Source organism: Crassostrea angulata, chromosome 7 (assembly GCF_025612915.1).
Source record: "Crassostrea angulata isolate pt1a10 chromosome 7, ASM2561291v2, whole genome shotgun sequence".
Classification (NCBI taxonomy): domain Eukaryota; kingdom Metazoa; phylum Mollusca; class Bivalvia; order Ostreida; family Ostreidae; genus Magallana; species Magallana angulata.
The window spans coordinates 42,891,007-42,906,718 of record NC_069117.1 but is presented as its reverse complement, the minus strand read 5'-3'; the positions used below and the strand labels follow the sequence as shown (position 1 = coordinate 42,906,718).

Genomic DNA, 15,712 nt, shown 5'->3' with positions numbered 1-15,712 from the left:
AAAACAAATTGTCGTGAGTAACGTTAAAATGATCTTTAGCTGGTGATTGTGTTATATAAAAGTATGCTAACCTTATAATCCTAACGTTATACTATAGAATGAACAAATGGGCGACAAAGAACACTTTTAAAATCCCCGTTTACACAAGTTCTGAAACAGGAACTTGTCTTCTGCTATGAAAAGGGAGGTCACTCTGTTTTTATACAAAAATAAAAGTTAGAGTTACCTTTCTTTACGCCGGAGCCCACTTTAGTTTGAAATCATTGTCCGGGTTTTGCAAAATAAGTGTAGGTTTAAACGTATCTTTTATGAAATTGTTTCGATGCCATTTATTAAATTGTCATCGATAAACAGAATACTGCAGTACAGATAAAAATCTTTACATATTTAAAGCAAATATTATTTTTTTAAAGTTCCGTTTTTGTTAGGTGAGCTTTTATGACGTTGTGAAAAAAGAAAACATTGTAGCAGTACGTTTAAGAAATTACGTAAAAGAAAAAATAAAAGGCGTTTGCCTTGGAAATATTACACACATATACATGTAATTATGCTCTCATCAGGGTAATATTTTTTAAAAGTTTTTTAATGTATTTATTGTACCAATCTTCATTTTGTAATACTCCGCATTATAAAGCGAAATTTGCCACATTTGTATATTTTGAGATGACCTCAATTAAAATCCAGAAGGTGAAATTTGGTATTTTTTTTTTACATATAAAGTAAAAAATGACACATTACTAATCACATATTACATTTTTAAGAAAATTTGAAAAAAAAAAATTGAACTGTAAATACACTGCAGTATATTTAAATCTGCTTCGTATTGCGGAAAACGGCAATTTCCTTTATATTCCAATAGTAAATGTTTCTGAATGTTGAAATGACCTCTAAAAAGAACCACATTGTATGGTTTTTTTCCTTCATAAATTCACAAATATGCCAGAGTTTATTACATATTGTTATAAGATAAAGAGTTTCCTATTGTAGTTTTTATGTAACCCCCACCCCCTAAATCGGCCTCCTTGAATACATATCCACTACATGTAAAAACAAAGCAATACGGAATATTTTGATGTTGTGTTCGGTATTTGAGAGACAGGCAGGATATACATGTAAACTGACGCATATGTATTAGGTATAAGAAAACAAAACACTATAAAGTATACTTTTATTAAATTATTTTGCAAAACTACAAAAATACAACCACATCAGGTACTATGCAAAACAAAAATAAGACCAATGTATGAATTAAATTCAATCAATATTCTATAGATAAGACATGGTGGATATATTGAATCATGCATTTTTAGCTCTAAATCTATTTCTAAGAGGTTTGAAGCAATACTAAGTAATGTAATAAATACACCTCTGAAGATTCTGAAAAAAATTAAAAATCTAGATTTTGTTGCTTTTTCGTTGCATCTTTTCGTTCAGATTTGATTTTAACCACAACGATGATCAGCCGATACGACAATAAAACCAACATCAAAGCATTTTTACAAGTGAAAAACAGAATTCCGTAATTCAATACTTCGTATGCAACAATAGCATATAAACGAAGAGCAAAATATGGCAGGTCCATGAATATTATAGACAATAGGAGACCCCACAATTCGGTTCCGAAGTGTTTATGCAAACCCTCCGTTTCGGGAGTCATTGTTCCCATTCGGAACCTCTTAGGGCCCTTGGCGACTGCAATGACGAAGATGAACTGCAGTAAACTGATGCTCCAGATAATGAGAGTGGCGTACTTCAGTCCCGTGTTGTTGTAAAAAACGACATCTTCGAACACGACAAAGAACTCCATGACGTCAGATCCCGCGCCAATGAAAATGAACAGAGTCTGTGAGAGTTCGTCATGTGTTATGTGACCACGTGGTAGTAACATTCGTCCAATCACAAGAACGAACAGAGGGAGTTGTTGTAGAACGGACGCCCATGTGTCACCATCAAGTGATATCGGGATTAATTTTACTTGCAATATTTGTAACATAGAAAAATACTAGTCTCCAACAGCTTATGAGAATGACAATGATAAAGGTGGCTCACTACACCTTGAAATTTTTTCACAAGTAAGCAGAAAGTTACTTGATTATGATAGATAGAATAATAGATAAGGTGTATATACATAAGTCAGATAGGCGAAAATATGTGCAATTTTGGATGAAAAATTATATCCTCAAAAATTTAAATCAGTAAACAATGACAAAATCCCCAAGCGGATTCGAACTCATGATCTGCGGTTCACAATCCCGATACTTTAGCCAGTGAGCTATGACGATATACAACAAAAACGATTAAAACAAACAGTTTGACAAAACATTTATGTGTAGTGGGGTACACATAAAGACTAATGTCAAAATAAATATCATTCTCGTTTAAATTTCTTTTTTTTTAAATCTTCTTTAATACTATACTTCATTTACGATGTGCCTACCCCGTAGAAAGCTGAAAGTTCCTCTGCTGTCGAATTAGACGTCATATTGACGTTAAACTTCCTTTCCAGGACGTCAAGCTGGAGAATCCACATAGCAGGCACGGTCCCCAGTAAGTACAACAAAAAACACGGACAAATCCTGGAATTTAACAACACTGCTAAATAAAATAAACGTTTTAGAAATTCCGGTATGTAAATATTTCATATTCAAGGACATGCTTTGAGAGAGAGAGAGAGAGAGAGAGAGAGAGAGAGAGAGAGAGAGAGAGGTGGGGGCATGTGCAAAACGTACCATTTTGGATCCCGCCCTTTTCGAAAGACACACGTATAGAAAGCCTCGACCCCAAGGAGAATGTCACTGATGGCAAACAACCAATAGATGTCGTCCTTTTGAACGTCTGCTGCTCTCCAGACACACAGACAGCTGTGAATGAACAGGAACACGCGAACCAACAAAGCCTGGACGATGTCTCGGAAAAGGTTCGCTTTTTCTTGGATGTTTTCAGTGAGGGTGTTCAATGACCCTGTAGAGTTATAATTGTTGTTAAGTGGTTTGTTTTCCGTTTGTATCCTTTTCCGAACCTTTTCCGTATTCGTAGACTTTTCTAGGATGTCTGTTTCGAAAACATTTCCTAGAGACGGTGCAACTTCTATAGATACTTGCATCTCCTTAAGCGATCGCTCTTTTTCGGTTTCATTTCTACAAAATGTCGAATTGTTCCCATTTGAAATGTCTATCTTGGTTTTGAATTTGATGTCTTCTCCGAGCCTGTGTTCCGTCGATGTATTTTCTTTGTCCATCTCACCAAAAGTTATAGAAGTGGATATGATACTGTAAGTCTTTTAAGAAGCAGGCTATAAGTTTTTATGTATATTCCACGCAGGTTCTGGACTTTTTCGCAGTTGGTTTTAATAATTATCTCCAACAAAGGTTATCGGGTGAACTTGGAAAAAACCATCGCTTTCTTCAGACTCTTGTTGACGGACGTACAGCTAAGTGGTTATAAATCCCTGAGGTTAGAGTTTAATCCAAAGTCCAGCCCTTGTCTAACGCCGATGATGTAGAAGATTATTTGAATATGAGTTGAGAACGACAGTCATTAGCACTATAATATGCATGAGTGTCAGGTGTGAAAGAGTAAAACTCAAAATCTGAACGCGTCAATTACTCAAGTTTTATACAGAGTAGGAGTTAAAACAAGACAATGAAGCAATTACAAATCGATTTAGTATCGTTGATAACTTGTCTTGAGATTTCTCAGGCATTTCTAGTCTTTTACTGTATGTACAATGAAGGAAAGTTTACGGATATAAATAATGTACAGTTATGTACAATGAAGGAAAGTTAAAGCTCTCGCGACAGTTGCTGGATGTCGCACAACCATGCAATGTGTCAATATTGATATTGGGAGAACAATAATAAAAGAGGCAAAAAATACCGGTATAAACACCTTTGCTTTCACTTTTTCTTACATGTCGAGCATACTAGAAGGGTTTGGTCCCCCCCCCCCCCCCCCGGAAAAAATAAACATTAGATTTTTTAAATTTTTATCGTAAAATTATCAAAAAAAAATAGACCTTGGACCCCCCCTTGCCCCCTTCCCCCCCCCCCCCCCCCACACACACAAAATGATAAAATTGTCCCTTAGACCCCATAGCTTGCGCAGAAAGTGATAATGCAAATGTAAAGTATTTGTTTTCTGTTTGTTTGGGTTTTTTATTGTTTTGTGGGGGGGGGGGGGTCTTTTTCAACACAATTGCAACGATAGAATGAATTTTTCTGCTGTTAATAATACACAACAATTCAGTCAAATTTTATTTTTATGAAAGTTTGATGTTTTTTCTCGAATATAAAATTTCTCTTTGTGTGCAAAAGATGTTTTGATTGTATCATAAACCTGTCAATCCCATATTAGATATTAGAATTAGATTAGATATTAGAAGGCGGAAAGTTAACTTCGAACAATTTTTAAAAAGATGATACATTCGCCAAAGCTCAAAACCAATTGAAGAGCACATTTACAACATAGATCTTATCAAATCTGAGTATTCTTTCCTGATTTCTGAATAATTTGGTCACAAGAAAAACTAAGGAGAATAACTTGGTCACGAGAAAAACTAAGGAGTTTCTTGGTCATACCTTCCTACGTTATCACAGTGGACTAGATGTTGTATTTCATCTGTAAAGACCAGAGTTTAGCACACAATACTGTGTGTAAGTCTTCAAATACAGAACTACTGTTATTTTCGAAGTAGTTTTACATTTAAACGCAGATAGTGAAGTTAAAGTTCTGGTATCTCCTTGGAGCAAATAATAATTCATTTATTTCCTTAGAGAATTCCGTTCAATACTCAAACATTTTCCACGTGCATTGTAATGTTCCTCCGTATAAATTTGCACCTTATGCAATATGCGATACTGCATTTTGATAATATCAACAAAATATTCGATACAATTATAAATTTTTTATTGTATTTTTTTGCATTTCTATCTAATGTACAAAGTTCAAGATTAAAAGACATGTTTTGATTAGTAGTTTAATTAAACTTTATAAACTAATCACATAAATATGAAAATATAATTCTACAATACACATGTACATAATCCATGAGAATAGGAAAAATATACAATCATTCAAAATATATTACAACGTAAGACATAAACCAAGTGTATGGACTCACTCTTGTCTATGTAAACTCTATGATAAAGGAGTAAGGATCAAATATTACAAAAAAAATTGACTATCTGGTATTATACATCCATTTTAATAATACACAGTTTTATCTGAATTTTAATCAAGTCATCCAAATACCGGTAATTATACAAGTAATGAATATATGTATCTTTAAAGACCTGAGTATCTTTCTTCTGATTTCACTGTATATTATTGCTTTAAAAAATTGCAATATCATATTTTGAATTATTACACTTAAAAAAAAAATCTTTCTGAGAGATAGTTGTAAATCCCTCGTTTTGCTTATTATTGCATGTATATTGTATATATACAAGTAATTTAAGGCGATGAGATGGGGAAAACATGAATAAATCAAAAGATCGAAACATAAGTGAAAAAAAAACAAAGTTTAAAAAGTGGGAGACGGGGTCACATTAAAGATATAAAGATCACACTAAATAACACATCTGGTGATCCATGAAATTCACTATGTCCTTCTTGATTCCCAGAGTTCTTTTTTCATTATTCACACTTTTGGAAGACGTTCTATAGATATGCCAGCATATATAATTTAGTTAGCACTTCACATGCACTTCTGCCATTTATAATTTACAAATGGTTTAAACAAGAAATCCAAAAACCACATTAAAAAATTTAACTACCGGTATATAAATCAAAGTACTGAAGTACTGAAAGCCGGGCTCTTTTGGTGTGTCTTTATGCATATTGTGTAGTAAAGACTGAAAACCTCTCTCTCTCTCTCTCTCTCTCTCTCTCTCTCTCTCTCTCTCTCTCTCTCTCTCTCTTGCTTTTAATGTCGGCAAAGCGTCAGAGAGCGACCAAATTTTGTAAGCGGCGGGCTATAAACAAAAACTATGTCTGTCTAGTAGAAGTTAAAAAGTTCAACAGCTGCTGCCTTGAATTTTGCAACAAGCATTATATATTCAATCCCCATTTCTTCATCGCGCAGCAAAGTAGTTCATGGAAATTCATGCGCATTGTATGTGTACAAAATGCATAGAAATGCATGTTTTAAAAACACGTTATTAATAAGAAAACTAAAAAAATTGGACAATACATTCGAAATTTAAAAAAAAAGAAGCAAAATGCCAACACTTTTGACAAAACGTGGCTCTTTGTGTAACTATTTGGTATTTGGTATTAGCAGAGCCCGGCTAAAAAACCAAAATAACTACCGGTATTTGGCATATTGTAGTGGGATCACATTGCATAAATCAACAAAAATATTAAAATCATATATCAATGCCCAGATCATTTTCACAAGCTGTACTCTCACCTCATGCATGCAGATAATGAGACCCCATTTTCATATACTACTGCCGCATAGTAAATGAACTAAAACAACACTCGCATACATACAGACACTTGAAATGCCTCCTCACATATAACCAAAGAGTTGGAACAGACAATATGACACAATTCATAAAGCTATTGATGATATACATTCTTAGACAGACTGGAAAAAAAATGAAAGATATTGTACATTAAAGTTGAATTATATGTATACAATGTGCAAGTGTATTTTCAAAGTTGTTGACAAATGCCTAAAAATATATTGGTAGATTACTCACATTGATCTTGAATTATTCATTTAATTGGTACACACGTAGACCTGCTTCAGTGCAGGTCGATATACTAGCTTTGATTAAAATTTTAATCATTGCCCATTACTAGTATTTGTTATTCAATCATGACTAGGACGATTTTCATGTTTGTAAGTATAATTCAATTAGCTCTAAATCATTGATATTTTTTGTATATATATAACTTAATGTACGTACATTATCATGGCAAACACAGTACATTGTATACAATCAACTACATTCAATTATGACAAAATCTCAGGATTTCTAATCATTGTAATAAGTACCAGTAGATATACAGTACTGTCCACATCGTAAAAAGAAAAGACTGAAATGAGCATAGGAAAGAATATAGCTGTCTTGTATTAACTCTTATTGACATTGAGTAATTGTTTATATAAATTCTTGCAGTGTTCACCTGAACAAAAGATATATTATCTTTTGAGCTTTTGATGGTAAGGAATATAGCTGTCCTCTTGTATCAACTCTTATTGACATTGAGTAATTGTTTATATAAATTCTTGCAGTGTTCACCTGAACAAAAGATATATTATATCTTTTGAGCTTTTGATGGTAAGGAATATAGCTGTCCTCTTGTATTAACTCTTATTGACATTAAGTAACTGTTTATATAAATTCTTGCAGTGTTCACCTGAACAAAAGATATATTATCTTTTGAGCTTTTGATGGTAACGAATATAGCTGTCCTCTTGTATTAACTCTTATTGACATTGAGTAACTGTTTATATAAATTCTTGCAGTGTTCACCTGAACAAAAGATATATTATCTTCTGAGCTTTTGATGGTAGATTTGATATCTATGATTCTTTCTACAACAAAGGGTAAAAATAAAAATAAAATAAAAGAAGGCTATAAATATTGTGGCACTTGAAGTTTGACATTATATATCAAATATAATGACAGTTAGGGATCACATTCTATAATACAATGTATATTTTACAAAACTCACAACTAAATTTAACATTTATATACATAAGTTTACAAATCAATCACACTGAATGCATATACTGTCTCAAAATAGTATTGCCATATCCATTTCCTGTTCAAGATTTTTCTTCAAACTGTTGATAAGACACTCTCTGTTATATGGTTTGTGATAAATCTTTTGTCAAATTTCTTAGACAGAAATAGAATCAATATCCTGAAAATCTCGTGTATCAGCTTTTGCTTATTCAGAATGATTGCGTGATCATCTTTCATGATTTCACAGTTTAAAAAAAAATTCATGAAGAACACAGTATTTTCAATAGTTCTTGAGGATAAAAACCTTGTTCTTGCATGCTCACAGTTTTTCTCTTTCACCTATACTGCATTCACAGTACAAGCAGAGAGGCTAGTCCAAACAGGAGCACAGTGAACACGGAGGCTTGTATCTGTGTCCCCACCCCCGCTCCGCCCGGGCTAGGGCAGTTAGATCCCTGGCACTCCATTGTTTCTGGAAAAAAAGAAAAAGATCATTCAATTTACACACTAAAACTATAAAGGCTGCATGTATACAAGTGGATCCTCTTGAAAATTTTTAAGTTCCAGAGTAAAGTTCAACAATTCCAATATTAATATTATATATGTCAAGAATTTGAAACTTGAGGAGGTGGATGCTGCTAGGTGACATATTGTACACTCTGTTTGCAATAACCCTTGAATTATTTACTCAAAGTGTGAAATTTCATAAATAAGACTTTTTGCAAAATAATCAACAGACATGAAATTCATTCAACAAAATAAATTTACACACAAATCAGAAAGATATAGTTGTAAATAGTTATAACCAACAAAATAAATGTTTTATTCCATGAAAAAAAAGATCTAGCCATAAAACTGCATCGTGTCATAAATAAAAGCTTCCTGTTCTCTTATTGCAGTAAATATTGTATCATGCTTACCAAATAAGGCAATGGTTGTTTCTCCGTCACCATATTTATTGGTACCCACACAATGGTAGTTTGTGTAGTCTTTGGCCTGAACGTTCTTCACCAAGAGTGTGTACCAAAACTCATCATTCTGTAGCTGACTGCTAAACTGCTTGGTGATGTCATATTTGTCGTCGTCATCTATTTCAATGAGTTTTCCATTCTCTGTTTCTTTCATCCATTTCATACTTGGCTGAGGATAACCTGTTAATTTACCAATAAATTCTTAGTATCCTCATAAGATTTAATTCTGGTTGTAACGCGGCATTTGATTGGATAGAAAAATTTAGTTAAATTTGTATAACCTGGTTTGCACGTCACAATGCACCAACGTCAAAAACGTAATAATCCGCTTGACGTTACGTTTGAATTTTGAACAGATTAATATCATTATTAAAAGTAAAACGGACTCAATTTGTACAGCAACACACAGAAAATTAAATTATAAGGAATGAACTCAATATCTACCCAAGTTTTACTCGTATAACCTGAGTTGGAGCAATTTACACTTTTTCTTTTTAGCGTAAATTGCCCCAGCCCACGTTATACTCGTATAACTTGGGTAGACATTGAGTTCATTTCTTACTTATATAAAAGGGATATGTTGTAAATGTACTATGCCTAAATAGTAGTCAGGTTTTATACAAATTGCATGAGCCGGACCCACTATGCATCAAACCCCGATTACTATTTAGGCATAGCACATGCACAACACATAAATATTTTTATTATTATGCTGACTGTTGTATTATAATTGATGTGCCTTCATTGCTATGAGTAGCTGTGACGTTTCAGTGTTTTCTAGTCCCTATAAATAACCATCGGAAAAGCAAGCATTTGCTTTTTATTAATATCACAAAAAACGTTTATGTTCTTTCCAAGAAATGAGATTTGATTGACCTTACCAAGAATACTTGAATTGTTTAGAAGACGAAATCTTATTGAATTTTTTTTATGTATATATTCTTTATTCAGCATCATTCAAAAAAATATTTTCATGATTCTCATGTACAATTTTTTAAAAAAATTTGTTTATTAATTCGTTCACAAGTTTATTAGAAACTTTAACTTTGAAATCCTCGTCAATAATGAGGCGTGTTTGGAAAGAGTATTATTTTTAATTGCTTGTTGTCAGTTCTGTGCATGGATCTACATTTTATTATATAAAAACCGCTGGTTAATATCAGCTGATGTCGCATAACGGAAGCGCATTAGGTTATCAAACATAACGGTTTTAGGTTCAAGAGTTCGGAACCTGCTGTCGGCATTTATATGATTTTTCATGGCAAACATACTGTCACAAATTTCACATGTCACATGTCACATGTCACAAAATTTGCAAAAATGGGGAAAATCTGAAACATTCTTAATTTGCACCTGTCATTTTTTGCGATTTAAAAAGTTCCCTATAGAAAATGATACAAGATATAATTTCCGCATATTCAATAATTTGCAATCTAAGAGGTCGCGAAGATAGCAAAAATTAGACCACCGCGAAAATTACTGTATATTCGGTATCTGCTATGTTCTATTCTAGCAAAGTATGCTTATACGCTTTATAAACCCTTTGTGTACTATGCGAAAATAAATGAATATTGAATAATATTAAATACTAGAGACAAACTGACAGGAGGCATTTGATTTAATAATATATGACAGAGAATTTTAATTCTTACAAAGAGATTTTCAAGACAATTATGTGATTATTCATATTTTGCACATATATGCCATTTGACATGAAATATTTCTTCATACCTGCAACAATACACTCCAGTTTGGCATTAAACCTTCTGTTCTGAGCCTGACCCACTGTTGATTGCACAGGCCTACATGAGGGCTGAAAAAAGACGATGACCTCCACTTTGAAGCTGTCTGGGGGTTTCACATTATTGTCAGCTACACAGATGTAGTTCCCTCTGTCATTTCTCTGAATATCAGTCAGATTTAATGTTGCTCCCTGAAAGTCCATACAAAGATTGTACATCAAACAAAAATACAACTCAAGTTGTCAAGCATGGAACTGTGTGTGTGTTTGTGTGTGCAGGGGTGGGGGATGGTCATGACAATTCTGGAACCCCCTCTCCACCCCCCCCCCACCCCCACCCCCTTGGAAAAATTCAATTTCTGAAATTTTCAGAGTAAAATAGACCTCAAAACCCTCTGCATCCACATATGTTAGAAATGTAAGCACAATATGAAGTTGACAAGAATAAATTCAATGACATGCGTCTTCAGATTAACTCTGTTTTTACCCTTGACTGGAATCCTCCCATGGGTAGTTCCTGACCGTCTTCTCTCTTCCAGGTTATGTTTGGGTAGGGGTTGCCGTGGGACTCGCATGTCAGCTGAAGAGAAGATCCTATGTCTTTTTCATAAATGGAGTTGATACTGGGCTGGATCTGAGGAGCAACTGGATTTAAAAAGAAAACAATCAATACAATTAGCAATTAATTAAAATTCATTAACGTTTATAGATGAACATAAATAATATTATGTACACTAATACATTGTACAGTGTATATTGTTTCTTGGTGAAACCAGGGTTTAATAATTTTCTTTTTAGCACTGTAAATGCATGCAGACAGAAATGTTTCAGTGATAGAAATTTATTAATTAAATATATATATCATTTTCTGCACCTTTCATTAATAGTACTCTAATGACAGCCTCAATCTTGCTTATAAAACAGTGTGCAATAATCAATTCAATAAATCTACAGTACTTACTTTGTACTGTTAATTTTCCGATCTTCTTTGGCCATTCCGGCCACTGTACTCCTTGAATTCTAATCGTGCACAAATAATCGCCAGCATCCTCCTCTGCTAAATATCGAATCACCAACATGTACGTGACTCTCCGTCCATTTATACGACTCTGCATATCATATTTACGCAGCCCCGAATCCTCATTTATCCCAGTATTACCTGTAAAGAGAATATGATATAAAGAGAACATTAGTTTTTATGTGAAAACTTCGGTATAGATGATAACTATTCTCCTACACACAGTTATTTCAGACAAAATTTCATTCTTTAAAAGCCCCCTGAACTGTCAGATACAAAAATCAGCTACCAGTACTAGCTCGTATATTCGGTCCTAAAGTGACAAAATGTTTCATAATCTCTGTATATTGCAAGGTTTACATCAATAATGGAATATTAATTGTCCAGGCACCTTCTCTTTTGATATATATACACTGTCAGGTACAAAGGAGTGTACATAAGGAGCTAACAGGTAAGCCAGTGCACAGGTATATGTATTACTGTTTTATTATATCTATATAACATCTACAGTAGTTCAATTTAAAGTCAGGAAACTTAGTTGACTGACTGATTATGAAACAATAAGGAGCTCCTGCTGCTTTCATTTTCTTGAAATCTTTCCATACTAGTATCATATTGAAATCTGAAGAAAAAAATTTCATATGCATGCTTTCAGAATTGGTGAGGAATAAACTGCACTCTTTATTTTCTACCTAAAATTTTATTTATTTTAAATATCAAATAAAAGCCAGCTTGCTGCTGATTGTAAAATTATTATGCGTGTGAAATGCATTGATCATGCACAGTTTGAATGTTTAGCTTCCCCAATTTATAGACACTTTTTCATTATTTTTGACAGTGAGAGTAGTCAGTCAATACACTTCCGTTCCCCTCTGGCCATAGAAAATGAGATACATTGTATGTGCCTGCCTGTCCCTCTATATAAACAAACACTATACTGTAGAGTCCTTTCCCATTATTATGACTCATTTTGTTTGAATATTGATAGAGCCCTATTCTATTAATTTCTGAAGTAGAAAATAATATTACACTGTACATTGTTATAACAAGCGATAATTAAAAATAGATACACACTTATTTTGCTGGATCAGTAAATATTTAAAAGACAATAAAAATGATATAAATATATCCATAAAAATTATTATCTTAATTTTTTTTTTATTTTTTTTTTTGGGGGGGGGGGGGGGTGGAGAAAGTTCAAGGCAAGCTTAAATAATCCTCAAATTTGTTAAACTTAAGGTATTAAGATGAAATCATACAAGTACAACATGTTAAACATTCTTTTAATCTTCTATATATATAAAGCTTATTAAAATGCAAATGAGTATATTCCAGGAGAAAAGACATTCAACACAGGTATATTTGATACCTTGACTGTCAAGACAATGGTATTATGTAACAATGAAAAAATTAATTTCCATTCTATGTAAATTAACTTGCTCATCACAAAGATTGCATGGGCATAGATATTCACATTCACATTACCTTGATACACAATTTTGTCATCTTCACTGAGCAAAATAGGATTTCCACCATTTACTGTTTCCACTTTGGACCATTGCACCTGTTAAGTATAGAAAAATATGTAATTTTCAGGATCGTATTGATGTGCAGGATCATATTAAGATAAAAAGTTTCATTGTAACTACACCAGATTATATAGACCTTTTTTATTTTCAATAATCTAGATCACCAATGAAGAGAAATATTTGAAACATAGCAAGGCATTTCAAGTTCAAAAATTACTTTTCAGAGGTGAATAAAACATCTCAATGACATATTCTTCGGTTTATTAAGTTAGATTCCAACATGTGAAATGCATTGATCATGCACAGTTTGAATGTTAAGCTTCCCCAATTTATAGACACTTTTTTATTATTTACGACAGTGAAAAGCAATTTTTAAAATTCAAAGGACCTGCATGGCATAAATTGATATGCAGGCAGGTATACATGTATGATAGGTTTTTTTTTTAATAATCAACAAAGAGTAAAAGAAAATACATATCTATCTGGCATCGATCTATATTCTCTTTGAGAGTGGACAGGCATGCATAGCCTATTCTCTTTTGAGAAGTGGACAGGTATAGCCTACATAGGCTATGTCTGTCCACTTCTCAAAAGAGAATATCTGGCATCTGGAAGGACATAGATTTAAATCTGCTATTCCAGGGCAAGAAGAATGTAAATTTACCAGTTACAAGGAATTAGACAAAGAACCCCTTTTTTTAAAGTCACAAGTTCTACCGCTGTCTAACTGAGCTATTCTGGCCAATATAACAGCCATATCCATTGCCAATATACATGCATAAATAAATGTACACATGCATGACATGCTCGGCATATCAGCTATACACTATACATGTATTTTAAATCCATCAATATCAGAATCTTAATTCTAATAAATATGCATCTCCCCTCTCTTTTTCAATTAACATCCTTAATGGCGCTCAATAAGAAAAGCGCAGTGTTTAGCATAGTAAATATATGATCATTATGTAGATCTGTACTTACCACCGACTCGGAACCTTTGTTGACCACTGTGCAGTTCAAATAACCTATCTGGTTCTTCTGTTTTACCTCTGGTAAAATTTCATCCACAATGTCTGGTCGCTGGGCTTCAACTATAGATTATAAAGGGCTTATTCATCACTTAAAGTCATCAAATTTAATCAAATAATTTTTCCTTTCTCTTAATTAAGTAATTAAGTCAAATCCGCAGTAGGTGAAATGTAACGACTTTTGGTAAACAATTTTTGGGAAGTGTTTTTGTAACCCCACTGTTGCAGAGATTGATCCAAATGCAAGCTAGTATCCAAAAAATTCTTGGGAATCAATCTGGCAAACTATAGCAATAGGATTTTAGAAAAACTTAATTGCTAAAAAAAAAAAAGGTTGTTGCATATTTGATATGAATTTTTGCAAATTTATTTCAAAATTACAATAATTTCAACAACAAAAAATTGCACTTCAAATTTATATCCCATTTTGGAAATATCTCAAAGATTGGTGCCAACCTATTAATTATAATCCAAACAAATACACTTAGTAATGTGTTAATTGATCCTTAATTAATCTCGTAGGTGTGAATTATAGTTCTGATCGAGATATATAATTTAATTGATATTATTTGAGTGCAATAAACCGATCCTTATTTTACTCTTGATTGAATGTTTTATACTTCACTGACAATTTTATGGCCCGAATGTAATAAAATGCAGGTACATGATGTCATCCCTATGTAAAGAATGTCTGCTGGCTATTGTACACAACTTCAAAATTTGACATGAAAATGTTTATACTGACTAGAACACCTGGCTGTAGTTTAAAAAAAAATTGATTCATACAAAATTTGCTATATATGTGTAGTTTTAATTACTTACTTCAATGGTTTGTGTCCTTAATTTGAAAACTGCGCAATGTTTATTCAATCAATCCATGTATTACAATATTGATAACATATTGTTGATCGAAAGTTATTCCCCTTGTCGCATTTTTATAAAACGAATTCTTTTTATCAAAACACGCGTTAGATCTAGTATTTATATAATGTGATTATTACAGATTATTCTGTGCTCATTTCAATATACTATCTAAACTGAATTATACGTTCTATAGATAATATCGATCAGTCTCGGTTCGCATTAAGACTTACATACGTACCTGAGTCACAACACTATTATAATGCACGTGAAAAAGTAAATTACATTACACCTATTTGGAATTTCAAGTAAAAATTTTTATGTCTACAGAAGAAAAAAGAAACAAATATACTCACCAAATATTGACGACATTCCAACAAGAATTATAAACGTAATCGTAAACATCTTTGAGCTTGTCCGGAAATTCAAACAAACGTCCACCATTTTAAAATCGCAGGTAAGAGTGAGTCACGTGACACAGGTGTGACGGGAATTCCTGAGGTATTAATGACACATGCCAACCTGGGAGATTTTGTTTTTGTTTTAGTTTTTAAATAACGGTACCTGCCGTTAAACATATATAGTATTTTAGTATACATGTATATAGAATTATATTTCCCTGCACTATAATAATGACCAAAGTGCACGAAATTTTAATGGTCGCAAAGCAAATGAAAACTAAACGAAGAATTTCACGCGGTCTGCTGTACAACTCCCTTCAACTGAGGAATAGAATAGGGTACTAACCACAGGGGCTCGTCACGAAGTTTTTTCAACCTTTTATCTATACCACCTCTATACTATAAAATACATTTGATACGTACATTGACCCTGGAGACCCTGGTGATGGGTATACTGACC

The 15,712-nt window shown here is 33.0% G+C and overlaps 2 protein-coding genes across 2 annotated transcripts in view; both read right to left on the bottom strand.

The window, feature by feature from the left end:
- Positions 1–3,783, bottom strand: part of LOC128155913 (uncharacterized) — a 36,848-nt gene extending 33,065 nt beyond the window's left edge. The window contains 3 exon segments of the mRNA XM_052817798.1: positions 1,611–1,974; positions 2,434–2,576; positions 2,730–3,783. Coding sequence (XP_052673758.1) covers positions 1,611–1,974; positions 2,434–2,576; positions 2,730–3,238 — 1,016 coding nt within the window. The 5' untranslated portion in view covers positions 3,239–3,783.
- A 1,588-nt stretch (positions 3,784–5,371) lies between these two features.
- On the bottom strand, positions 5,372–15,365 carry LOC128155911 (lachesin-like). Its single transcript, XM_052817796.1, has 8 exons — positions 15,208–15,365; positions 13,944–14,053; positions 12,916–12,994; positions 11,374–11,571; positions 10,900–11,057; positions 10,403–10,604; positions 8,621–8,851; positions 5,372–8,172 (listed from the first exon to the last, which is right to left on the bottom strand). The coding sequence occupies exons 1-8, from the start codon at positions 15,293–15,295 to the stop codon at positions 8,051–8,053; spliced, it is 1,188 nt and encodes a 395-aa protein (XP_052673756.1). The 5' UTR covers positions 15,296–15,365; the 3' UTR covers positions 5,372–8,050.
- Positions 15,366–15,712: the final 347 nt, after the last annotated feature.

Coding starts and splice junctions, on each gene's coding strand:
- LOC128155911 (XM_052817796.1), bottom strand. CDS start 15,295: ATGGTGGACGTTTGTTTGAATTTCCGGACAAGCTCAAAGATGTTTACG. Junction 11,058..11,373: donor CGGAAAATTAACAGTACAAA/GTAAGTACTGTA, acceptor TTTTAAATCCAG/TTGCTCCTCAGATCCAGCCC. Junction 10,605..10,899: donor TGGGAGGATTCCAGTCAAGG/GTAAAAACAGAG, acceptor ATGGACTTTCAG/GGAGCAACATTAAATCTGAC.